This window comes from Babylonia areolata, chromosome 25 (genome assembly GCF_041734735.1).
Source record: "Babylonia areolata isolate BAREFJ2019XMU chromosome 25, ASM4173473v1, whole genome shotgun sequence".
Classification (NCBI taxonomy): domain Eukaryota; kingdom Metazoa; phylum Mollusca; class Gastropoda; order Neogastropoda; family Buccinidae; genus Babylonia; species Babylonia areolata.
Window position 1 is genome coordinate 38,948,582 of NC_134900.1, and position 27,213 is coordinate 38,975,794.

General features: G+C 44.0%; 2 protein-coding genes and 1 long non-coding RNA gene across 5 annotated transcripts in view; 2 read left to right on the forward strand and 1 right to left on the reverse strand.

Moving 5' to 3' along the window:
- Positions 1-3,607: 3,607 nt before the first annotated feature.
- On the forward strand, positions 3,608-5,737 carry LOC143299449 (protein kish-B-like). Its single transcript, XM_076612656.1, has 3 exons — positions 3,608-3,712; positions 4,028-4,159; positions 4,976-5,737. Exons 1-3 carry the CDS (start codon positions 3,703-3,705, stop codon positions 5,056-5,058), a joined length of 225 nt encoding a protein of 74 aa, XP_076468771.1. The 5' UTR covers positions 3,608-3,702; the 3' UTR covers positions 5,059-5,737.
- Positions 5,738-14,063: 8,326 nt separating this feature from the next.
- On the forward strand, positions 14,064-16,014 carry LOC143299883 (uncharacterized). The gene is made up of 2 exons (XR_013057574.1): positions 14,064-14,959; positions 15,064-16,014. It is a non-coding gene; the product is annotated as an uncharacterized LOC143299883 (long non-coding RNA).
- A 7,977-nt stretch (positions 16,015-23,991) lies between these two features.
- Positions 23,992-27,213, reverse strand: part of LOC143299443 (MAP kinase-activated protein kinase 2-like) — a 44,670-nt gene continuing 41,448 nt past the window's right edge. For all 3 annotated transcript variants that reach the window (XM_076612642.1, XM_076612641.1, XM_076612640.1), the window contains one exon: positions 23,992-27,197. In XM_076612642.1, coding sequence (XP_076468757.1) covers positions 27,039-27,197 — 159 coding nt within the window. In that variant the 3' untranslated portion in view covers positions 23,992-27,038. The remainder of the gene's footprint in view (positions 27,198-27,213) is intronic.

Here is a 27,213-nt window from a genome sequence, read left to right on the forward strand (position 1 = left end):
TTACCAAGCAATAATCATCAAACTTGACAAGACCATTATCGGAAATTAATACCATGCAGCACCTCAAAACAGAAAAGATGTTGTTCTGTCATTAATGATAACCATTAGTTCACCTCAAAAACTGATAAGTTATGTGAATTCCTGTTTAAGTATCTTAAATTCTGGGACCTATTCAGATGAAATTTTGCAATGCAATGCAGGCATGTAAAAATGAAATGCAGCATGTGAATCATGACTCCAATCAGAAATGAGGCTGGAATTAGCCTCATACCTCTCTGTCTAGCTGTCTTCAAGGTCAAGGTGAAGACATTTGTTCTCAGATGTTGCTAATAGGGCAATGTCATTTCAAGTATTAAGCATTATACAAAGCATCAGTGTAGAATTGATGTTTTGTTTTGCCTAGTTAATGTGTGTCAAGTAACAAACCATATGATGACTTCCATAAAAGATACAGAGTTTCATATGTATCAACACATTCAATGTAATTCGTAATATAGGAAGGAGTGAAGCATCAAGTACATATCAAATCACAGTATACTGTACACACAAACATGCATAAATACATGTACATATATGCACACATATACATACACACATGTATCTCACTCTTTTGTTCAAGTCATTTACTTGCACTACTTGTCTAATCCTTTTACTTTTTGGGTTCGGTGAACGGGGCATATAGACATTAACTCCAAGATGTTGTCTGAACTGCCCATCAAAATGAAAGCAGACGACATAAGGGAAGCAATTCAAATCATGAACCCCTTGTATACCCTCCCTTTGGAGCGGATGTCAGTGACTGATAACTGAAGTACTTGATCACCGAGCCAGTTTGCAGGCCTACAACAGCAAAGTATAGTACTGTGAATTTATATTATAAAAAAATCTGGGACGACGCAAAATTGTTGTTAAACAATACCAATGTACAAATGACAACTAACGGGACAGTTCTCTCTCTCTCTCTCTCTCTCTCTCTCTCGCTCGCTCGCTCGCTCTCTTTAAAAAAAATTAATGCATTAAAATGGGTATGAAAATTTCAATGGAAGATTTTTTTAAGCAGGCCTGCAGATCGCCTGGGTTTGTCAACAGAAGAGTGCATCAGTGTCAGATATTCACATCAGTAATCCCGTGTTCTGCTTGGTGGAAACCACCACTTGTTGACCGCTGCATGGTGGTGTGATGAGTGTAGGCCCGATTTATCTTGTCATTAAGACATCTTAAATTGCTATAGGTGTTGTGTACCTGATGTGCATTGTGATTATTGCGGAATTTCTTGGGCAAGTCTAATCTGTCGGAGCCCACCCCGGCCTCTCCAGATTGAGTATTTAGTTCGTACTGGTTTACTTCTCTCATGCGGCAGGTAGTACTGGGTTACATGGTTACCAGTAGCAGAAGAGAACCCCTGACCTGACTAGTTCACTGACTTCTGCCCACGGTGCCCTAGTATCCCCTGCCCCCCCCCCCCTCCTCCCCCATTCTATTGTGCCCTCCGACCCCCTTCCCCTTCCAACCCCACCACTCTCTTTTTCAAAACTCTCATCCTCTTATTACAAGCGCGGAAACGCTGCTGCATTTTCTTGTGGCTTGTAACTCAGTGATTCCATCTTGACCTCGTTACCGTGCAAGCCGCCGCTCGGTCTCATGGTCCTGTCCCTTACAATGCACCATGATTTGAAAATACCCCCCCCCCCCCCCCCCCCCCCCGTCCCCCCAAAAAAAAAGAAAAAGAAAAAAAGAGAGTCAAATGTGAAAAGATGTGAAAGGACAGAAACCCTGCTCTCTCTGTCACACACGTGCGCGCGCTATACAGCAAGAGGAACCCAGTCAACTCCAATTTGGTTTCCATCAATGGCTGGGTGGCACGACTCAGATCTGTTATCCCTCGACACCTTGGCCTCGCACACAGAGCTGTGTGCCTGTGCACTTCGGGCAGCTAGCTCCCACTACACTGGCAGGCCTTATCATGGTGACCTTTCTCACACACCACACGCAGTCCTACCACCACGTTAGAGCCCACTGTTGTAGTGCTCTCACAGCGGCAAGGAAAACGAAACCAACGAGGGACGAATAACACACACACACACACACACACACACACACACACACACACAATTATGTCCATTTACGTTTAAAACTGTGTGCATGTGCAAAACCTTATGAGCGAAAAGTCAGGGGAGAAAAACAAACTTCAGCACAGACAGCAGATAGATCACAGACCTCACAAGTAAAGACAGATCCAGACATGCCACAAACTTCTTTAGACTCGGACGTACCCAGATATGTAGACAGAGCGACATCTCCTTTCACTGAACAGCCACAAACTTTGCAAGTACAGACAGATGCACACATACCACAAACCTCTTTGGACATACCCAGATATGTAGACAGAGCAACATCTCTATTCCGCGAACAGTCGTTGCCTTGCACAACCCCCACGTCCACGATAAAACAAGAAATGTATAAGACCCTCTAGCATCAACAACAGGAGAAGCCCAGAAGTATCACACGGCATACACACACGCGCGCGTGCACACACACACACACACACACACACACACACACACACACACACACACACACACACACTAAAACGTGATACTGGTAAAGTTGTCAGAGTGCTATAACGCTCATGTTCGACTGACAATGTCATCAACCACAGCTGTGAGTCAGAGTGCTGCTAGCTCCATACCCACACATCGATCACGCTTTGCAGGATGAAGAAACACATTGTTAGAACAAGACTGAGGGCCAGCCAACATATGGGTCAGCATTGGCTAAAAGAAGCAGGACCTCACCTCACTGCAGACAAAATTCCCCATGGCACCACGCCAGACGAACAGCCATGACATCACCCCACTTTAGTTTAGACAGCCAGGACCTCACTCCCCACCCACCCCACACCGCCCACCCTTGGAGCACAGGATGGACCTTACATCCGCACAGACACCCAGAACATCACGCCCTCAATACCTTCGTATCATCCAAGACCCAAACACTGAGAGACGTTGTCAACATGTTAAACTCATCTCTTCTCGATAAAAAGGAGATTCTCATGTTGAAGGCGACAAGGTGTTTGTGGAAAATACAGCAGTGATGTCAACTGATATCAGTTGCAAATGACAAGAGATGAAAAGAGGATGCAGAACTGTGGCTTGTCTCTCCAAAAAGAGAGGACATCACATTTCTATAAAGGAGTGACATAGAAGAATGTCATCCCACCAAACATTGCAATGGTCACCATGTACTGTACAGGTGAGCCAGTAATATTGTCATTATTAATAGTGTTAACAGACTCTCTCCTTCCCTCTGTGTGTGTGTGTGTGTGTGTGTGTGTGTGTTACATTTTTTTTTTTTTAAGTATATAACTGGGTAACGAAAGAGCAAAGAGAAAGAATAAAAGAACAAAAGATGTCTAGAAAGAAAAAGAAAGAAAGAAAGAAACGACAAGAAGTAGCAAGTATCTGGGGGTGCGGGGAAAAGCCGGCAATCAGTGGCAGTTAATGATTTATTTCCATTGACTCTGAGCATGGTCATTACAGGCAGTCAGACACCGAAATGTTCTTTGGTCAAGCTTTTCACAAAGGGAACCTACTCTGTCAAATAGTGGCACAGCTTGTACATCCGGTTGGTGACGACGTGTTGCTAAAAAAGCGAAAAGAGTGAAAACATCCTAGCGCACTCACGCTTCGAATCGAAGACAGCATGACGAACGGTATGTTGAATGGATACAACAGAAAGGGGCTGATAGCTAGGATGGGTCTGCTAAAATTCTACAAAAACGCACAGAAAAATAAACGATGTCGTATCGCTCCACATACATCTGTACACAATCACAGTATGCAAACACAAAAACGGCTGAGGATTTAACCGAGTGTCTGTTTTAAGGTGTATGTGTGTGTGTGTGTGTGTGTGTGTGTGTGTGTGTGTGTGTGTGTGTGTGTGAAATCCCATCATTTGTTTTCACACCAATGTCCGAACCTTCATTCACTTGACTGCATCGTAACACACTGCCAATGCCCTGTCACAGCCTATTCCTTCGAGGGACTGGTGATCTTCAGTCTTCTGATCATCTGCACCTGTGCTTACATGCGGCGAGTTCCCCGCCTACGCCAGTGGTTCCTGTCAGAGAAGAAAGGATTTTTTGGCGTCTTTTATAAAGGTCAGGAATTACCGATTTGTGGGAATATTTGGATTGATAATGTGTACTGGTGATTAGTGTAATGTGTATAATTAATGATTGGGGCTTTGTGTTGTTAGCATATAAATACATTTTTTATATTAATTTGATGAAACTGGCGCGTAGAGATTTTAGTTTTTATTAAAATATTGAGATGGAAATAGGACTAAGGATGAATGGAGTGAAAAGTTATTTGTGGTCAGTAATTAGAATTCAGCTATGCTAAACATTGACGAAGAATGTGTAGAGATATATATGTTCCAATATTTTCTGGTCAAGCCAGGTAACTCAGGTAAAATTATCCATGTTTGATCAAGATGAAAGAATTTAAACTGTCCATGTATGATTTAGTAATCAGGATTCAATTTATCTTTTGCTAAGATTCTCATAGTTTGATTGAAACAATCCAAATAGCATTCTAATTGTATGGTTTAAGATGATATCAGGTGTGATTCATTAGTCACAGTGTATGATCATAATGCAAGACGTCTTAATAAAGAATAAATAACCAGAATTGATGAGTTATTGAAGTAAACAGTCAAAGACAGGAGATGGGGAGGGCAACAGGAGGGGAGCAAGGAGAAGAGAGAGTTTGTACTGTCAAACTGATAATTTTTTAAACTGTGCAATTTATGTGCTGTTAAATAATAATCCTCTCTTCTCTGTTACCCCTGTCCTGGTTTGGAGACTGGCTTATGGTGTGTAGAAGTAAGCATGAACCTGAATGGAAAGTTGGTCAAGTCAGATCAGTCAGTCACTATCCATAATCATGCCTTGTGGTCTGCCTGGCTGTTTCAGCATCAGTCATAGGGACACGCCTGCACATCCCTGTGGCCTTGACCTGCATACTGATGGGGCTGTATGTCTTGCTGTTAAAGTGAACTGCAGCCTGGACCGTCCTCTGCCTTTCATTACCATCGTTACAAATCCTCTTGCCTTTCATGTCATATGTCTTTTTCATTACCATTGTCACAGATCCTCTGCCTTTCGTCTGTCATATGTCTTTTTCATTACCATCGTCACAAATCCTCTGCTTTTCATCTGTCATATGTCTTTTTCATTACCATCGTCACAAATCCTCTGCCTTTCACCACTCAGACATATATCTTTTTCACCATTATCATCATCATTGTAATTGCTACAATCACCAAACTGCAGGATGTTTGGGCTGCTTGGGTAACTGGTGGAATCATCACTGATCTTCCATTCTGTTCTGTTCTGAAGTTGGAGCATTGTGGACCTTCTGTGTACAGAACGATTTCAGTTATCCACCCTCAGGATTTCCTCATTTCTCCAAGAACACACTGGTGCCAGCAGTGCATTATCTGTTGCCCTGTGTCAGCTTCTTCATCGATTCCCCAGTCCATGTGATATATTTTTTTTTAATGCTTTCACACTGAAAGTAGAGGCTGAATGAAGCGAGAAGTGTTATAGTTTTATGCTGTCTGTGTGACTTTGTCCCATTATTTTTGAGTGCATTGCATGCTCGTAGTTTTGTGTATGGTTTTGTCATATATTTGCATGTCTGTAACACCGGTGCTGTTGCATTAAGTTGGCAAAGTGCAGAGCTGGTTAGTTTTTGCTCTATAGGGTTTTTCTCTCTTATTTTATTTTTTGGGCAATATTCTAGGTGAACCCTGTGTCATTTTGTAGATTAAAAAAAAAGTTAGACCCTTGTGTAAATATACCATCATGTCATATTGCACTTTGTTGGGATATAAAGTCATTATTTTGCATTACTACAATTTAATTTTTCCATCAAAACTTTAATTTTGATTTTGCCACATGTCAGTTCTAGACTTGACTTCATCTCAACTGTTTAGCTTGGTTTACTTGACTATGGAACATATTTTTTTTATGTTGAAGTCACCAATGATGAACAGTGGCCCTCTTTCAGGGATTCTTCTGATGGCAATGCTAAAATCATGATAGTAGTTGCTCTTACCTTATGTTGAGGAATTCAGTGTTGGCACATAGGCTCTGATAAAACCGACCAGTCTCATTGAAGAGTGGAGCTGGAGAGACAAGATTCACTTGGGTCCCCCCATAGGTAGGATGATAGTACCCTCTCCAGCATGTTTTGTCAATGCTGTATAGAGAGGCAGGAGTACCCTCTCCAGCATGTTTTGTCAATGCTGCCCAGAGAGGCAGGAGTACCCTCTCCAGCATGTTTTGTCAATGCTGTATAGAGAGGCAGGAGTACCCTCTCCAGCATGTTTTGTCAATGCTGTATAGAGAGGCAGGAGTACCCTCTCCAGCATGTTTTGTCAATGCTGTATAGAGAGGCAGGAGTACCCTCTCCAGCATGTTTTGTCAATGCTGCATAGAGAGGCAGGAGTACCCTCTCCAGCATGTTTTGTCTGCTGCCCAGAGAGGCAGGAGTACCCTCTCCAGCATGTTTTGTCAATGCTGTATAGAGAGGCAGGAGTACCCTCTCCAGCATGTTTTGTCAATGCTGCCCAGAGAGGCAGGAGTACCCTCTCCAGCATGTTTTGTCAATGCTGTATAGAGAGGCAGGAGTACCCTCTCCAGCATGTTTTGTCTGCTGCCCAGAGAGGCAGGAGTACCCTCTCCAGCATGTTTTGTCAATGCTGTATAGAGAGGCAGGAGTACCCTCTCCAGCATGTTTTGTCAATGCTGCCCAGAGAGGCAGGAGCACCCTCTCCAGCATGTTTTGTCAATGCTGTATAGAGAGGCAGGAGTACCCTCTCCAGCATGTTTTGTCAATGCTGTATAGAGAGGCAGGAGTACCCTCTCCAGCATGTTTTGTCAATGCTGTATAGAGAGGCAGGAGTACCCTCTCCAGCATGTTTTGTCAATGCTGTATAGAGAGGCAGGAGTACCCTCTCCAGCATGTTTTGTCAATGCTGTATAGAGAGGCAGGAGTACCCTCTCCAGCATGTTTTGTCAATGCTGTATAGAGAGGCAGGAGTACCCTCTCCAGCATGTTTTGTCAATGCTGCCCAGAGAGGCAGGAGCACCCTCTCCAGCATGTTTTGTCAATGCTGCCCAGAGAAGCAGGAGTACCCTCTCCAGCATGCTAAGCCAGGATTGGTGGATAAGGAGGACAGGCTGCTGCCCATGGAGCAGGTCCCCCCTCTCCACATCACTGAAAGTCCAGTGGGAAGGCAGAAGCTGATACATGTTGCAGTGCTGTCGCAGGAGTTGCCAGGTAGTCTCCATTTGTCTTTGGGATTCTGGCCTGGGATTTTTTCTCAGGATTGACTCCTGGACTCTTCCCATAGGTAGATATGGCCGTGAGGCAGTGGAGGTTTGTAGGTGTTTTCCTTCACTTAGATGAGCCACCAGCCAAGGTTGATAAGCTCCATCTGCCTCACATGCAGCAGGTAGTACTGGGTTACATGATCACCAGTAGCAGATCTGACTGTGATGCATGTGTTGTTCTGTGTATGGCTGAAGAGCACCTTTTTTGCAAACATTTTGGTCAGATCTACAGTTCTGTAAATTTCATGGCTTCACATTCTTTTTCACATACTTTTACTAAAAAAAAAAAAAAAGAAGGGAATTCTAGGAGTAAATATCCGTTTCAAAATGAATAATGCAGGTGTTCCAAACTCTTTTTAGACAGATAGTATTTTTTAAATTGGTTTTTTGTTTGTTTGTTCTTGTTTTCTGTGGATTTTTTGTAGCTGAGGATGTGATGGCAGTTTTGGGTTTAGTCTGGACATCTAGAGAAGACAGGTGTTTGCAATGTAGTCGGTTTTTTCTCCTTTTTCTATGAATTTATACTGCTTGCTTTTGAATTTCTGTGACAAATATGTCTTGTAAAATGAGGGGCCAGTGTGTGTTACTTAGGTGTTTGTAAATGGATAGAAAATGACTGAAAAAAGAAAGATTTAAAAAGGAAGCTTTATGGCTCTTGATTCATTTTGGCATATTGGGGCAATGCTTGTAAACCCATGTGCATATGTTCAAAAGCATGACATAAACAATGATACAAAGTAAACTGACAGAAAATGTATTGCAGATGGGAAGGAAAAAAGCAGTGTGAAAATCTGAGAGGCCCTTGAGGGATATCTTCAGGGTCTTTTAAAAGAGAAGAACAGTGTGGAAAGGCACTCCAGCAAGATTTTGTTAACAAAAGTGTGTGGTGAGATTTCATGCACTTATTTCTTGTTCCTTAGGACTAATTTCTTTACCTGTAACATTCTGTTGAAAATGTGAGACATTTTTGGTTGTCACTGTCAGTTGACATTGCTTGGGTTGTCATTGCAGTTTTGGATGTTCTCAGTGTATGTGAGAGAGAGAGAGAGAGACAGAGAGAGAGAGAGAGAGAGACTTGAAAATGTACAGCTTTATTTGATTTTTTTAAAAAGAAGCGCTATCAGTCTTATTACTAAAATTGGTATTTTTTTGTGAATAGTCATTTTATTTTTAATGATTGTACAGAACTTTGTAAAATGAAATCATGTTTGAATACAGCCATCATTAAAATCATTATTTACTAGAAATAAGCAAAACCAAAAAAAACCTGCACACTATCATCATGAAAAAGATACATTTATACATTCGGAGACTTTTTGGACATTGCGTTTGAAATGTCCGCCAGAAAGCATGAGTAGAAGTGACTGAATTTGTAAAATAGAAGTCTTTGTTCAGGTTCCTGGGGGGTGCTTTAAAAAAGTGGGTGTTTAAGTACCAAAACAAATTGAAAAAAACAACAAAAAACCCCAATATATTTATATGAAAATTCATACTGCTCCTTCGGTAGAAAGTGAAAGATGTACATAATAAAGAATAGATTATCTAGTGTTCGAGTAGAACTTTAGAGTTTCTTTCTGTGTAAGTTTCAGGCTGAGTTTCTTTTAACACTGATGGTTATGCAGACAATAAAGAGAGCTCACAGTTGTGGTTAAAAGAGGAATGGACTGTTTGCTTTGGTGTGGAAGTTTGAATGTTTTCCTTTCTACTAATTCCAGTGCTTTGACTTCAAATAATGTTCGTTGCACAGAGGGTGCAAGTTGTTTTGTTTTTTTAAATATTTAATTTCACATAATACACTGTGACCCACAGGTGCAGACTCTGACAGGGGTCTGATTCCCCGTCCTGTGCTAATTACCACCCCGCTGAAGGGGAGTTACCTCCTTCCCAACAGATTATCTCTCTTCAACTTGTTTTTATCCAAAAGTACAAAGCAGTAAGTAGTTGCATTCATTGGCCTTATTATTTTTAGGGTGCAAGCTCTTTGTCAAGGGATTCTTCTTCTGGATTCGGGAGTTGCAACTTGCTCATATTCTCTCTTATGTACAAGTAGGTTTTTACGTGCATGCCTGTTCATACCACACTATGAAGTCAGCCATACTCCGTTTTCAGGGGTATGCATGCTGGGTCTGTTCTTGTTTCAGTAACTCTCTGAGAGCTGACATGGATGATGGGATCTCTAACATGCACAACTGATGTGTATGCAAGTACACTGAAAGGAGGTTGAGGACTAGTGGATTTGCACATGCTGGGAGACCAGAGAAGAATCGTCACCCATACCCCACCAGTTGTCACTGTCAGGATTCAAACAATGTAGAGGAGGGTGATCAAGAAGTGTGAAGGTGACACATCATGTCATGTAACACACTGACTGACTGACATACACATTAATGTACAGCAGGGTGATAAAGAAGTGCGAAGGTGACACATCATGTCACGTAACACAATAACTGACATACACATTAATGTACAGCAGGGTGATAAAGAAGTGCGAAGGTGACACATCATGTCATGTAACACACTGACTGACTGAGGGTGATAAAGAAGTGTGAAGGTGACACATCATGTCACGTAAGTAACACACTAACTGACATACACATTAATGTACAGGAGGGTGATCAAGAAGTGTGAAGGTGACACATCATGTCACGTACGTAACACGCTGACTGACACATAGATGACACACAAGCTCTTCAAACTGCTCCAAAAACCGAGCGTTTATTCTTTTTATAACAGGCACGTATGTACAGACATGAAAAACACAGGTCCACTGGTTTGCACTGCTGATTGCTCCAAGGAAGTGGTGGGTCATGGTGGAGCTAGTCTGGCAACAGTGTGTCTCACCCATTTGTACATATACAAGAATTCACTTTCTGGCTGTTTGCTGTATCTAGGGAAGCTGTCTTACCCATTTGTACAAGAATTCACTTTCTGGCTATTGGCTGTTTGCTGTATCTAGGGAAGCTGTCTTACCCATTTGTACAAGAATTCACTTTCTGGCTATTTGCTGTTTGCTGTATCTAGGGAAGCTGTCTTTACCCGTGTGTACAACAACTGACTCTGGCTATCTGCTTTTTGGGCTGTATCAGGGGAAATGACTTGACCATGCCATTTTCAGACTTTTCTATCACTTGTTTCAAAGATGCATTCATTAACCAACTGCCTCCCCCCCTCTCCCCCCACTCACACCCCCCCCAAAAAACCCTGTAACAACAAATAATCAAAAACAGGGGAAACTGACACAGTAAAAAAAAAAAAAAAAAAAAGATTGAAAGGAACCCCAAAATATGAAAACTGGCAGGAAAGCATAGTGGAAAAAAAGAAAGAAAAAAACCAACAACAACTGCACTGGTTTCTCTGAATTGTTTATTTGTGTGTGTGATCTGTATCTAATTCTGCATAAGCCTGTATCAGTACCATAAACAGGAGATGGTTGAGGACCCCATATCTACTCTCTCTCATGTATAAACAGGAGATGGTTGAGGACCCCATATCTACTCTCTCTCATGTATAAACAGGAGATGGTTGAGGACCCCATATCTATTCTCTCTCATGTATAAACAGGAGATGGTTGAGGACCCCATATCTACTCTCATGTATAAACAGGAGATGGTTGAGGACCCCATATCTATTCTCTCTCATGTATAAACAGGAGATGGTTGAGGACCCCATATCTATTCTCTCTCATGTATAAACAGGAGATGGTTGAGGACCCCATATCTATTCTCTCTCATGTATAAACAGATGGTGGAGGACCCCATATCTACTCTCTCTCATGTATAAACAGAAGATGACTGAGGACCCCATATCTATTCTCTCTCATGTATAAACAGGAGATGGTTGAGGACCCCATATCTACTCTCATGTATAAACAGGAGATGGTTGAGGACCCCATATCTACTCTCTCTCATGTATAAACAGGAGATGGTTGAGGACCCCATATCTACTCTCTCTCATGTATAAACAGGAGATGATTGAGGACCCCATATCTACTCTCTCTCATGTATTTATTTATCTTTAAAGTCCTTTAAGCTTTTACTGCATGTACAGAACCCTTATCTTTGGTTCCGTTGCCTTGTACACATGTTATAATTACAGCACTTTAATCTGACTCCTCTTCTTATTCTTCTGCCTTGCACATTACAAAAAAAAAAAAAAAAAAAAAAAAAATCTCTACAAAAGAATTAATCTCTGGATCATTCATCTATGTTGCCAGACTAAATGTACTAATTTCATTCATTGTAAGAATTTCCAAATTCTTTTTACATCATAAAATATCAAAATCATGGTAGATTTCTTGACAGATAAATCACATTTTAAAAAATTCTCCATTTTAATAATAATAATAAAAAAAATCCTAACAACAACGCACCAAAAAAATTAACAAAAAGAAGTTACCAAAAGTACATAAACTTGCAGTCTTCCAAACATACTGAAAAGCATCACATCCAAACTGGAAAAAAAAGAAAAAAAAGTCAAAAGGAGTTAAATGAGTTCCATTAAACAACTTGAATGTTGTGACAGTGTCTCAGTACTGCTGAAAACGACACACCCATTCCATAAAGAACTGAACAATAAATAAATCAACACCTCACCATTCCGTCATGCAGGCAACATGTAAATCAACAACTATATGACTGTGTAAAGAACTAAACCATGCTTTTGACTTTCTCTCTCTCTTGGAATGCTTTCTGATACAAGTGGCTATATAAAAAAATGGGTGGGGGGAGGTGGGGCTGGGGTGTCGAAATAAATAAATAAATAAATAAATCAACTCAAATCAGTTGCAACACAACCCTGGATTTAAGCATTTTCATAAGTGAGGCACTTTATCATCACACCCCATATTGATTTTACTAACATCTTAGTGAATTCAGCAGTCCAAAAATGGATGTCACAATTAAACAGGCATCCAATAAATAAACAAATAATATAAATAGATTTTTTTTTAAAAGAAAAGAAAAAAACAACATCAGTCACAAATAATACCTGTCTAATAGAGGTAACTACTGGACTAAAATATCATGTAAGAAACTTGATACATAAATAGATAAAAGCTCTCATCGTATTGCTTACAAATCAGATCAAAAGGCAATCCATCTGATAGGTAAATAAATGAAGTCTTACGCAATGGTGGGCTGCAACTCACTCCTGTATCAATGGGATTTTATGTGGGACTATTTTTGCCATAATGTTGTTTGTAAGCACACTGTTGTCAAGGATGTGCATGCTGGGTATGTTCAGGTTTCCATAACACACCAAACGCTGCAAAACTGATCTTCTGCATGCATATAATAACAAGAAGGGGACTCTGGGGTACAAGCAGGTCTGCACACCTCCTGACCTGGGAGATTGGGTAAGAGTCTCCACTCTTAATTTACCCACCAGGCACTGCGTCAAGATTCAAACCCATGACCCTCTGATCTAAAATCCTACGCTTTAGCCACTATGCTGTTGCACCCATCCTAAGGTAGTGTAAACTTACTGCCTAGAACCTCTGATCAGTACAACCTGTATGTTCTGTGACCACCCAAGGCTTTAGCCACTAGGCTGTTGCACCCATCCTAAGGTAGTGTAAACTTACTGCCTAGAACCTCTGATCAGTACAACCTGTATGTTCTGTGACCACCCAAGGCTTTAGCCACTAGGCTGTTGCACCCATCCTAAGGTAGTGTAAACTTACTGCCTAGAACCTCTGATCAGTACAACCTGTAGGTTCTGTGATGACCCAAGGCTTTAGCCACAGGGCTGTTGCACCTGTCCAAAGTCAGTCTAAACTTCCTGCCTAGCAATTCCAATTAATATTATCTGTAGGTATCGTGGTGATTCAAAGCTTTACCCATGGGCTGTTACGACCATCCTAAGTTAGTCTGAACTTCCTGCCTAACGATTCCAATTAATAATACCTGTAGGTATCGTGGTGATTCAAAGCTTTACCCATGGGCTGTTACGACCATCCTAAGTTAGTCTGAACTTCCTGCCTAACGATTCCAATTAATAATACCTGTAGGTATCGTGGTGATTCAAAGCTTTACCCATGGGCTGTTACGACCATCCTAAATTAGTCTGAACTTCCTGCCTAACGATTCCAATTAATAATACCTGTAGGTATCGTGGTGATTCAAAGCTTTAGCCACAGGGTTGTTGCACCTGTCCAAAGTCAGTCTAAACTTCCTGCCTAGCAGTTCCAATTAATAATACCTGTAGGTATCGTGGTGATTCAAAGCTTCACCCATGGGCTGTTACGACCATCCTAAGTCAGTCTAAACTTCCTGCCTAACGATTCCAATTAATAATACCTGTAGGTATCGTGGTGATTCAAAGCTTTACCCATGGGCTGTTACGACCATCCTAAGTTAGTCTAAACTTCCTGCCTGCCATTTCTGATCTACAACCAAAGGTTAGAACAGAGCGATGCTGGGTTCTGGAAGGGAAAGTCCTTTGTCACTTTGTTCACAGGGTGCAGTGAGTGATCTTCAGCTGATGTGCAACAAAGAAAGCTGTATACAGATCACACCACCAATGTGAGTGTGGGTGGGTGTGTCAGTGAATATGAGACTGCTGCATACAAATCATGCCACCTATGTGTGTGTGGGGTGGGGGGGGGGGGGGGGGGCAAGTGTGTGTGTGTGTGTGTGTGTGTGTGTGTGTGTGTGAGGAGAGAGAGAGAGAGAGAGAGAGAGAGAGAATGTGTGCTGGTGAACTTTAATATAAGAATGGAAAGCTGAATACAAATCATGCCATATGTGTGTGTATGAGAGAGAGAGAGAGAGAGAGAGAGAGAGAGAGATCAGAATCATCTTATTTTATTTTAGATTCAAACTGTTTTTAGGTTTCCAGATTCAAACTGTTTTTTAGGTTTCCAGATTCAAACTTTCTGTTGTTGCTGAATAGGTTATTAAGACTAAATGAGGAAGAGAAGTGAAGAAAACGAGGTATCTGGGAGAAAAACAACATGATTATTACCACAGAGTTCACAGCAGACACTGTAAATCTAAATGTCATGCACATATATAAACCATTCCATTATTCTGAAATAAATATCTATAACAAAAAATAGCCATAAATAGCCAATTCCATAATAAACAGATGGTCAGTTTTGCTGTTAGCGTGTCAATTTCATGAGGCAGTTAAACGTTCTAAAGTATTTAGGGGATGAATACCAATCAGTTCTTAAAAAGCAGTCAAAGAGAAACCCAAAACAATGTTAAACATATCAATTAAAACCATGTTAAAAAAGATCAATCCTCCAAAATCTCACTCTGTCTCTTTTAAATTGATTTTAATGTCTACAGAGAGACACAACTGAAAATATTGAGGAAAAATATGGCTGTTTGGATAATTTCCTAATTTAGTATCCTAAATTCAGGGACCTAAAGGCAATGTTCACGCATCGTTGAAGAGATATTACCATTAGTAAATGTAGTGACCCATGCTCTGTGGTTTCGGAGTCCTTTTTGTGGGTTAGTGTACTTAATTATGATGCAGATTCAGCTGACACACCAATATGCTGACATCCTGCCGGGTCCACAAAATGATCTGCAAAGACAGGACCATTTAGTCTGTGCTGATCAGAGCTGTTCTTTCTATTCACAGACCATCAACCACACAGCTCTGTGCTGATCAGAGCTGTTCTTTCCATTCACAGACCATCAACCACACAGGTCTGTGCTGATCAGAGCTGTTCTTTCCATTCACTGACCATCAAGCCACACAGCTCTGTGCCGATCACAGCTGTTCTTTCCATTCACTGACCATCAGCCACACAGGTCTGTGCCGATCAGAGCTGTTCTTTCCATTCACTGACCATCAGCCACACAGGTCTGTGCTGATCAGAGCTGTTCTTTCCATTCACAGACCATCAACCACACAGGTCTGTGCCGATCACAGCTGTTCTTTCCATTCACTGACCATCAAGCCACACAGGTCTGTGCTGATCAGAGCTGTTCTTTCCATTCACTGACCATCAAGCCACACAGGTCTGTGCTGATCAGAGCTGTTCTTTCCATTCACTGACCATCAAGCCACACAGCTCTGTGCCGATCACAGCTGTTCTTTCCATTCACTGACCATCAAGCCACACAGGTCTGTGCTGATCAGAGCTGTTCTTTCCATTCACTGACCATCAAGCCACACAGGTCTGTGCTGATCACAGCTGTTCTATCTATTCACAGACCACCGGCCATATAAAACTAAACACAATACATGGCGGACTGAGCCCACAAATGTCTGTATTCCTATGGGTCATTCTGCATCGCATGAAGCCTAACTCTGGATTATAAGGGTGGATTACACCACATGTATTCATATGGGTCATTTTGCATCACGTGAAGCCTAACTCTGGATTATAAGGGTGGATTACACCACATGTATTCATATGGGTCATTCTGCATCACGTGAAGCCTAACTCTGGATTATAAGGGTGGATTACACCACATGTATTCATATGGGTCATTCTGCATCACGTGAAGCCTAACTCTGGATTATAAGGGTGGATTACACCACATGTATTCATATGGGTCATTTTGCATCACGTGAAGCCTAACTCTGGATTATGAGGGTGGATTACACCACATGTGTATCATTTCTTGCATGCATGCACTGCAAAATATGCCCCAAAATTTCCTTTATCTAAATAGGAGCCAAAATTTAGGATACTGAAATAGAAAATTACCTGCCGTTTGATTTTTTGCTTCCAAACACTCCAAATACTGATCAAAACTCCTGGCACCACTGGGGTACCGCTGAGAGACTAGGCCAAAACAGGCAAGAGTGGCAGTTCTTGATGGTTGCCCTACGTGCCAGGGGGCACTATGGGCAGTAAGTAATTAAGTACAATGCTGGCAATACCACTGACCACACCCCTCCTGGCCAAAGTCATGTCAAAAACCCTTCTTTTCTTCCCATGTCCCACTTCATTTCATTTTTCCCCTTCTCTTTTTCCTTTCTTTTTTCCATTCTCATCAAGTAATTCTGCACACACAGTGATGTCCACGATCTGATTATCAATTACTTAAGATATTAAAACTTGTCTACAGAATCAATCAATCAGTCCATCAATTCATTCATTTATTTATCAACGAAACTCACCCAGGAGAACTCCAACTCGTGGGCGATCAAACAACAAGCAATACAAACCATGACAGACATATCCAATCTCTGAACACAACACACACACACATATATACAAACCATGGGAAAACACAACACCCACTTGGTACACCTATTACAAGCGCAGTGTGGAGGAACTTCTGCAGTCTCTCTTTTTTTAACCAGCAAAAATCAAAATAGTTCTCTTAATTTCTTGTGTATGATCGACTGTACAAATTATATTGATTAATGACATAGTTATCGTATAAAAAAAAAAGAAGTAAAAACAATAATCACTGACAAATTAGTCAAGTAAAACAGCAATGGTTTCCAGTAGATAATGAATAATAATGATGGCAATAAGACGGAAATACACAAGACTTTTAGAAAAAAAGAAATGTGATACAGAGGACTTTTTCCGCAGTTTACTGGTCAATAAAAAGATAACATGACACAGACAGTGCATAAGTAAGACGTTGAAAGATGCTGACACTGAACAAAGAATCAACACTGAAATGTACAATGAAAAGTACAGAAATGGACATGGAGGACGGTCAGAAAACTATTCTTTCATGACTGATGTCACCTGATGTCCACTACACACAGGGGGGAGGGATGGAGTGGGGTGTGATGAAAACTATTCTCTCTTTCATGACTGATGTCACCTGATGTCCACTACATACAGGGGGGAGGGATGGAGTGGGGTGTGATGAAAACTATTCTCTCTTTCATGACTGATGTCACCTGATGTCCACTACACACAGGGGGGAGGGATGGAGTGGGGTGTGATGAAAACTATTCTCTTTCATGACTGATGTCACCTGATGTCCACTACACACAGGGGGGAGGTATGGAGTGGGGTGTGATGAAAACTATATTCTCTTTCATGACTGATGTCACCTGATGTCCACTACACACAGGGGGGAGGGATGGAGTGGGGTGTGATGAAAACTATTCTCTCTTTCATGACTGATGTCACCTGATGTCCACTACACACAGGGGGGAGGGATGGAGTGGGGTGTGATGAAAACTATTCTCTCTTTCATGACTGATGTCACCTGATGTCCACTACACACAGGGGGGAGGGGGGGAGGGATGGAGTGGGGTATGATGAAAACTATTCTCTCTTTCATGACTGATGTCACCTGATGTCCACTACACACAGGGGGGAGGGATGGAGTGGGGTATGATGAAAACTATTCTCTTTCATGACTGATGTCACCTGATGTCCACTACACACAGGGGGGAGGGGTGGAGTGGGGTGTGATGAAAACTATTCTCTCTTTCATGACTGATGTCACCTGATGTCCACTACACACAGGGGGGAGGGATGGAGTGGGGTGTGATGAAAACTATTCTCTCTTTCATGACTGATGTCACCTGATGTCCACTACACACAGGGGGGAGGGATGGAGTGGGGTGTGATGAAAACTATTCTCTTTCATGACTGATGTCACCTGATGTCCACTGGACACAGGGGGGAGGGATGGAGTGGGGTGTGATGAAAACTATTCTCTTTCATGACTGATGTCACCTGATGTCCACTACACACAGGGGGGAGGGATGGAGTGGGGTGTGATGAAAACTATTCTCTTTCATCACTGATGTCACCTGATGTCCACTACACACAGGGGGGAGGGATGGATTGGGGTGTGATGAAAACTATTCTCTTTCATGACTGATGTCACCTGATGTCCACTACACACAGGGGGGAGGGATGGAGTGGGGTGTGATGAAAACTATTCTCTCTTTCATGACTGATGTCACCTGATGTCCACTACACACAGGGGGGAGGGATGGAGTGGGGTGTGATGAAAACTATTCTCTCTTTCATTACGGATGTCACCTGATGTCCACTACACACAGGGGGGAGGGGGGGAGGGATGTAGTGGGGTGTGATGAAAACTATTCTCTTTCATGACTGATGTCACCTGATGTCCACTACACACAGGGGGGAGGGGGGGAGGGATGTAGTGGGGTGTGATGAAAACTATTCTCTTTCATGACTGATGTCACCTGATGTCCACTACACACAGGGGGGAGGGGGGGAGGGATGGAGTGGGGTGTGATGAAAACTATTCTCTTTCATCACTGATGTCACCTGATGTCCACTGGACACAGGGGGGAGGGATGGAGTGGGGTGTGATGAAAACTATTCTCTTTCATCACTGATGTCACCTGATGTCCACTACACACAGGGGGGAGGGATGGAGTGGGGTGTGATGAAAACTATTCTCTCTTTCATGACTGATGTCACCTGATGTCCACTACACACAGGGGGGAGGGATGGAGTGGGGTGTGATGAAAATTATTCTCTCTTTCATGACTGATGTCACCTGATGTCCACTACACACAGGGGGGAGGGATGGAGTGGGGTGTGATGAAAACTATTCTCTTTCATGACTGATGTCACCTGATGTCCACTACACACAGGGGGGAGGGATGGAGTGGGGTATGATGAAAACTATTCTCTCTTTCATGACTGATGTCACCTGATGTCCACTACACACAGGGGGGAGGGATGGAGTGGGGTGTGATGAAAACTATTCTCTCTTTCATGACTGATGTCACCTGATGTCCACTACACACAGGGGGGAGGGATGGAGTGGGGTGTGATGAAAACTATTCTCTCTTTCATGACTGATGTCACCTGATGTCCACTACACACAGGGGGGAGGGATGGAGTGGGGTGTGATGAAAACTATTCTCTTTCATCACTGATGTCACCTGATGTCCACTACACACAGGGGGGAGGGATGGAGTGGGGTGTGATGAAAACTATTCTCTTTCATCACTGATGTCACCTGATGTCCACTACACACAGGGGGGAGGGATGGAGTGGGGTGTGATGAAAACTATTCTCTTTCATCACTGATGTCACCTGATGTCCACTGGACACAGGGGGGAGGGATGGAGTGGGGTGTGATGAAAACTATTCTCTTTCATCACTGATGTCACCTGATGTCCACTGGACACAGGGGGGAGGGATGGAGTGGGGTGTGATGAAAACTATTCTCTCTTTCATCACTGATGTCACCTGATGTCCACTGGACACAGGGGGGAGGGATGGAGTGGGGTGTGATGAAAACTATTCTCTTTCATCACTGATGTCACCTGATGTCCACTGGACACAGGGGGGAGGGATGGAGTGGGGTGTGATGAAAACTATTCTCTCTTTCATGACTGATGTCACCTGATGTCCACTACACACAGGGGGGAGGGATGGAGTGGGGTGTGATGAAAACTATTCTCTCTTTCATGACTGATGTCACCTGATGTCCACTACACACAGGGGGGAGGGATGGAGTGGGGTGTGATGAAAACTATTCTCTTTCATCACTGATGTCACCTGATGTCCACTACACACAGGGGGGAGGGATGGAGTGGGGTATGATGAAAACTATTCTCTTTCATGACTGATGTCACCTGATGTCCACTACACACAGGGGGGAGGGATGGAGTGGGGTGTGATGAAAACTATTTTCTTTCATGACTGATGTCACCTGATGTCCACTACACACAGGGGGGAGGGATGGAGTGGGGTGTGATGAAAACTATTCTCTCTTTCATGACTGATGTCACCTGATGTCCACTACACACAGGGGGGAGGGATGGAGTGGGGTATGATGAAAACTATTCTCTCTTTCATGACTGATGTCACCTGATGTCCACTACACACAGGGGGGAGGGATGGAGTGGGGTGTGATGAAAACTATTCTCTCTTTCATCACTGATGTCACCTGATGTCCACTGGACACAGGGGGGGAGGGATGGAGTGGGGTGTGATGAAAACTATTCTCTCTTTCATGACTGATGTCACCTGATGTTCACTACACACAGGGGGGAGGGATGGAGTGGGGTGTGATGAAAACTATTCTCTCTTTCATCACTGATGTCACCTGATGTCCACTGGACACAGGGGGGAGGGATGGAGTGGGGTGTGATGAAAACTATTCTCTCTTTCATGACTGATGTCACCTGATGTCCACTACACACAGGGGGGAGGGATGGAGTGGGGTGTGATGGGGGAGGGGGATCCAGGGAGAGGCTGACAATTTCACTTGGCCCTTTGCAACATAACTATTTGCAGAACAACAATTTCACTTGAACCTTTGTGACACAACTGGAAAATAACTGCAGATGGTCTTAACGAAGCATTTAAGTTATCATAGCTATACTCTTTAATCCATTGCAACACAACTGATTGGAAAACAACTGCAGAGCTTACAGGTCAGGATGTCAGTGAAGGGCTGTCACCTCACTGAGGTAAGACAGAGCTTACAGGTCAGGATGTCAGTGAAGGGCTGTCACCTCACTGAGATAAGACAGAGCTTACAGGTCAGGATGTCAGTGAAGGGCTGTCACCTCACTGTGAGGTAAGACAGAGCTTACAGGTCAGGATGTCAGTGAAGGGCTGTCACCTCACTGAGGTAAGACAGAGCTTACAGGTCAGGATGTCAGTGAAGGGCTGTCACCTCACTGAGATAAGACAGAGCTTACAGGTCAGGATGTCAGTGAAGGGCTGTCACCTCACTGAGATCAGACAGAGCTTACAGGTCAGGATGTCAGTGAAGGGCTGTCACCTCACTGAGATCAGACAGAGCTTACAGGTCAGGATGTCAGTGAAGGGCTGTCACCTCACTGAGGTAAGACAGAGCTTACAGGTCAGGATGTCAGTGAAGGGCTGTCACCTCACTGAGATAAGACAGAGCTTACAGGGCAGGATGTCAGTGAAGGGCTGTCACCTCACTGAGGTAAGACAAAGCTTACAGGTCAGGATGTCAGTGAAGGGCTGTCACCTCACTGAGATAAGACAGAGCTTACAGGTCAGGATGTCAGTGAAGGGCTGTCACCTCACTGAGGTAAGACAGAGCTTACAGGTCAGGATGTCAGTGAAGGGCTGTCACCTCACTGAGGTAAGACAGAGCTTACAGGTCAGGATGTCAGTGAAGGGCTGTCACCTCACTGAGGTAAGACAGAGCTTACAGGTCAGGATGTCAGTGAAGGGCTGTCACCTCACTAAGGTAAGACAGAGCTTACAGGTCAGGATGTCAGTGAAGGGCTGTCACCTCACTGAGGTAAGACAGAGCTTACAGGTCAGGATGTCAGTGAAGGGCTGTCACCTCACTGAGATAAGACAGAGCTTACAGGTCAGGATGTCAGTGAAGGGCTGTCACCTCACTGAGATTAGACAGAGCTTACAGGTCAGTATGTTAGTGAAGAGCTGTCACCTCACTGAGGTAAGACTACACTTACAGGTCAGGACGTCAGTGAAGGGCTGTCACCTCACTGAGATTAGACAGAGCTTACAGGTCAGGATGTCAGTGAAGGGCTGTCACCTCACTGAGGTAAGACAGAGCTTACAGGTCAGGATGTCAGTGAAGGGCTGTCACCTCACTGAGATTAGACAGAGCTTACAGGTCAGGATGTCAGTGAAGGGCTGTCACCTCACTGAGGTAAGACAGAGCTTACAGGTCAGGATGTCAGTGAAGGGCTGTCACCTCACTGAGATTAGACAGAGCTTACAGGTCAGTATGTTAGTGAAGAGCTGTCACCTCACTGAGGTAAGACTACACTTACAGGTCAGGACGTCAGTGAAGGGCTGTCACCTCACTGAGATTAGACAGAGCTTACAGGTCAGGATGTCAGTGAAGGGCTGTCACCTCACTGAGATTAGACAGAGCTTACAGGTCAGTATGTTAGTGAAGAGCTGTCACCTCACTGAGGTAAGACAGAGCTTACAGGTCAGGACGTCAGTGAAGGGCTGTCACCTCACTGAGATTAGACAGAGCTTACAGGTCAGGATGTCAGTGAAGGGCTGTCACCTCACTGAGGTAAGACAGAGCTTACAGGTCAGGATGTCAGTGAAGGGCTGTCACCTCACTGAGATAAGACAGAGCTTACAGGTCAGGATGTCAGTGAAGGGCTGTCACCTCACTGAGATGAGACAGAGCTTACAGGCCAGGATGTCAGTGAAGGGCTGTCACCTCACTGAGATAAGACAGAGCTTACAGGTCAGGATGTCAGTGAAGGGCTGTCACCTCACTGAGGTAAGAGAGAGCTTACAGGTCAGGACATCAGTGAAGGGCTGTCACCTCACTGAGGTAAGACTACACTTACAGGTCAGGACGTCAGTGAAGGGCTGTCACCTCACTGAGATAAGACAGAGCTTACAGGTCAGGATGTCAGTGAAGGGCTGTCACCTCACTGAGATTAGACAGAGCTTACAGGTCAGTATGTTAGTGAAGAGCTGTCACCTCACTGAGGTAAGACAGAGCTTACAGGTCAGGACGTCAGTGAAGGGCTGTCACCTCACTGAGATTAGACAGAGCTTACAGGTCAGGATGTCAGTGAAGGGCTGTCACCTCACTGAGGTAAGACAGAGCTTACAGGTCAGGATGTCAGTGAAGGGCTGTCACCTCACTGAGATAAGACAGAGCTTACAGGTCAGGATGTCAGTGAAGGGCTATCACCTCGCTAAGATGAGACAGAGCTTTCAGACCAGGATGGCAGTGAAGGGCTGTCACCTCACTGTGATAAGACAGAGCTTACAGACCAGGATGTCAGTGAAGGGCTGTCACCTCACTGAGGTAAGAGAGAGCTTACAGGTCAGGACATCAGTGAAGGGCTGTCACCTCACTGAGGTAAGACTACACTTACAGGTCAGGACGTCAGTGAAGGGCTGTCATCTCACTGAGATAAGACAGAGCTTACAGGTCAGGATGTCAGTGAAGGGCTGTCACCTCACTGAGATTAGACAGAGCTTACAGGTCAGGATGTCAGTGAAGGGCTGTCACCTCACTGAGGTAAGACAGAGCTTACAGGTCAGGATGTCAGTGAAGGGCTGTCACCTCACTGAGATAAGACAGAGCTTACAGGTCAGGATGTCAGTGAAGGGCTGTCACCTCACTGAGATAAGACAGAGCTTACAGGCCAGGATGTCAGTGAAGGGCTGTCACCTCACTGAGATAAGACAGAGCTTACAGGTCAGGATGTCAGTGAAGGGCTGTCACCTCACTGAGGTAAGAGAAAGTTTACAGGTCAGGACATCAGTGAAGGGCTGTCACCTCACTGAGGTAAGACTACACTTACAGGTCAGGATGTCAGTGAAGGGCTGTCACCTCACTGAGATAAGACAGAGCTTACAGGGCAGGACATCAGTGAAGGGCTGTCACCTCACTGAGGTAAGACAGAGCTTACAGGTCAGGACGTCAGTGAAGGGCTGTCACCTCACTAAGATAAGACAGAGCTTACAGGTCAGGACATTAGTGAAGGGCTGTCACCTCACTGAGGTAAGACAGAGCTTACAGGTCAGGACATCAGTGAAGGGCTGTCACCTCACTGAGGTAAGACAGAGCTTACAGGTCAGGACATCAGTGAAGGGCTGTCACCTCACTGAGATCAGACAGAGCTTACAGGTCAGGATGTCAGTGAAGGGCTGTCACCTCACTGAGGTAAGACAGAGCTTACAGGTCAGGACGTCAGTGAAGGGCTGTCACCTCACTGAGGTAAGACTACACTTACAGGTCAGGATGTCAGTGAAGGGCTGTCACCTCACTGAGATAAGACAGAGCTTACAGGGCAGGACATCAGTGAAGGGCTGTCACCTCACTGAGGTAAGACAGAGCTTACAGGTCAGGACATCAGTGAAGGGCTGTCACCTCACTGAGGTAAGACAGAGCTTACAGGTCAGGACATTAGTGAAGGGCTGTCACCTCACTGAGATCAGACAGAGTTTACAGGTCAGGATGTCAGTGAAGGGCTGTCACCTCACTGAGGTAAGACAGAGCTTACAGGTCAGGACGTCAGTGAAGGGCTGTCACCTCACTGAGGTAAGACAGAGCTTACAGGTCAGGACGTCAACCACCACTCTCTTCTCGGGACTGCGCTTCTTTTGTTCAGCAAAATCAATGCCACCACTGACAAGTACACTGATCTGATTTCACTAAGAGTCAACAGTCATAGGGTTAACAACCGTATGAACCTTGTATCTGGAAGCAAATGACAATACACAGTATGATGTCCACACACACACACACACACACACACGAGACATGAACCCAGTAGTATATGAAGCTGCAAAGAAGATGGCAGAAACTTTCCGACACACAGACAGAGAATCGTATAGTACAACGACTGCACAGCACAGGACACACACACATCATGCTCACCAAAGTGACGTCTATTGACTGAAGATAATATTGGACACTGAGGGCAGTGTGGAAAACAGTTGACAAAGTGACAGAGTGATACCCATCAAAAAACAACACACAACAGAGCTCTTTGTCTGCACAACAACTACAAGTGACATTTCAGCACACAATGTCACAGTTTCCTTTCATGCCTGTAGCACACCAATCATTTTCTCTCTCTCCCCCCACCCACCCACCCCCCAACAGACACACACACACTATGTTGCACAACAGATTTTATACTATGATTATCTTGTCACAAAACAATTATCAAGTATCATAAAAAAAGGGCTCACACACACATATGCACATGAGCACACACACACACACACACACACACACACACACACACACACACACACAGACTGGATGCATGTATAAAATTGCATGTTTAAAACAAACACCAGCACACACACACAAAAATACACAACATTCAGATTATTTTTGATAACCATTCACAGAAGTGAATATGCGTGCAAGGTGGCCCATCTGTTCAAAAACACAAACATAACACCTACACTGTTGTCTTCAGCAAGAAAACTGTAACAAATCAAAAGAAACTAGAAACAAACACAACATTTGGAGAGAAACAACAAGGAATAGGGAAGGGGGAGGGAGAGGGAGTGGGGACGTGGGGGGTGGGCGTTGCAAATCAACAACAGCACACAAATCACATCTCTTGCTTTCAAGACGTGAAAGAGTGTCTCTCCTTCATAATAAATACACTCTCATAATACAATTCTCACACCACCCCCCGAAAACAAATGTACCCCCCAACCAAAAAAAACAAACAAACAAAAAACTGTCCTCAAGAACACCCCTTCCCCAAATTCTCTCCCCTGTGCTCAGTTTTGGCTTCTGCTTCCTGTTTCCCCATCCAGTCTCTCCACAGACATTCTGATGGCCACCCGTGCAGGTATATGGACACCTGTGCAGGTATATGGCCACCTGTGCAGGTATATCGTGATGCCACACGCGGCGGCCACATTGCGGTCCCCAAAACCTAACTGTCAACAACTGATAACTGAGTGAGCAACAACCACCTCTATGGAATAACACAACAGCTAGCCAACATGGCACAGTGGGACAAAAAACCCTGGCCACACCTGACCTGCTAGCCAAATGGCAACACATGACAAAAATTTCCCCTCCACTTTCACCATCAACAAAAGAAAAGGTCCAAAATTCTGGGGCCTTTCATGCCCTGCTCTCGTGGTGACCTCAGTTTCAATCCCCAACCACTTCCGTTCCGTGCTTAGGGCAAGTCCTGTCAAGATCTTCGGTGTTGGAAGATTCAAAGGCGGTGTAGCTGGAGGGACGTGGTGGTGGTCTCCACTCTTGGGGGGACTCTCCACTCATTCCCGCTCCATAATGGAAAGATTACTGCATCAATAGGGGGCTTAGAAGTGATGTACTGTGCTGCTGAACACCGCCAAAATGATTCAGCAGCAGTGCAGGGTCTCCTCTGGTGTGTGGCATCCTGGAGACTTAACATGAATAGTTTCCATGTGGATTGCTGATGCTGGGACGGCAACGGCTGTGTATGGGGGATCTGAAATGAGCAGCATGGGAGTACTGCCACTGAAACAGTGCAGTAAAATAATACTAAAAAAGAAAAAAAAAAAGTATCAGCCAAAAAAACAAGAAAAAAGGACTTCTGAACTGCTAGCCATCATGGTAACACCAACAAAAAATTCTGACGACTTCTGAACACACTTTCCACAGCAATGTTATGACTCTAGCAGAAACTCCTCCTCACCACCGTACTTTCTTGTGTCCCATACACCCCAAGGCTTTCTCACTTCACTGACTGACTGACTGGATACTGTGTCAAGAGCACATGGCTATACTTCTCTCTCTCTCTTTCTCTCTCTCACACACACATACATTTTTTCACCCAGATCTGGAACACATGCACAAAAACGAACCTTGTTTGCACAATTGAAAAAAAAAAAGTAACTGTGCCACTTTGCTTTTCTTGTTTCATGTCTTGTTAAAAACAAAACAAAAAATTAAGCCGACCTTGCCTGGCGATGCGTTTTGCACAATTAGAAAAAAAAAAAAATCAACTCTGCCACTTTGCTTGTTTTTTGTCTTGCTAAAAACCATCAAAACAAACCCCCCCAAAACACAGTACTCCGCCACTCCACTCTCAGTCTATCACACAAAACAAGGAGGGGCTCCAGCCAGACCAAAAAACCAACAACCCCTAACAAAAGACATATAACAACAAGCAGCCCATGGCTGACTCCAGTCCAGCTACCTCCACAGGGGCCCCATGGATACCAGATAGCACCGCCCCCCATTTCACCACGTCGCCCAGACAGGAGACATGTCAATCAAAGTCAGGTGATGCACTACATGGGCGTGGCCCCTTCCTCTGGCACAGCCTCGTGGGTACGGAGGTCAGCTCTGCGTTTCTTCAGCAGGGGGTTGTTGGACTGGCCCAGGTTCTTGATGTTGACCACCTGGTCGTAGTCCACCCGCATGGTGGCCAGGGCGTTGGTCATCTCCTCCTGTTGACACACACAC

Coding starts and splice junctions, on each gene's coding strand:
- LOC143299449 (XM_076612656.1), top strand. Junction 4,160..4,975: donor TTTTGGCGTCTTTTATAAAG/GTCAGGAATTAC, acceptor TGGCTGTTTCAG/CATCAGTCATAGGGACACGC.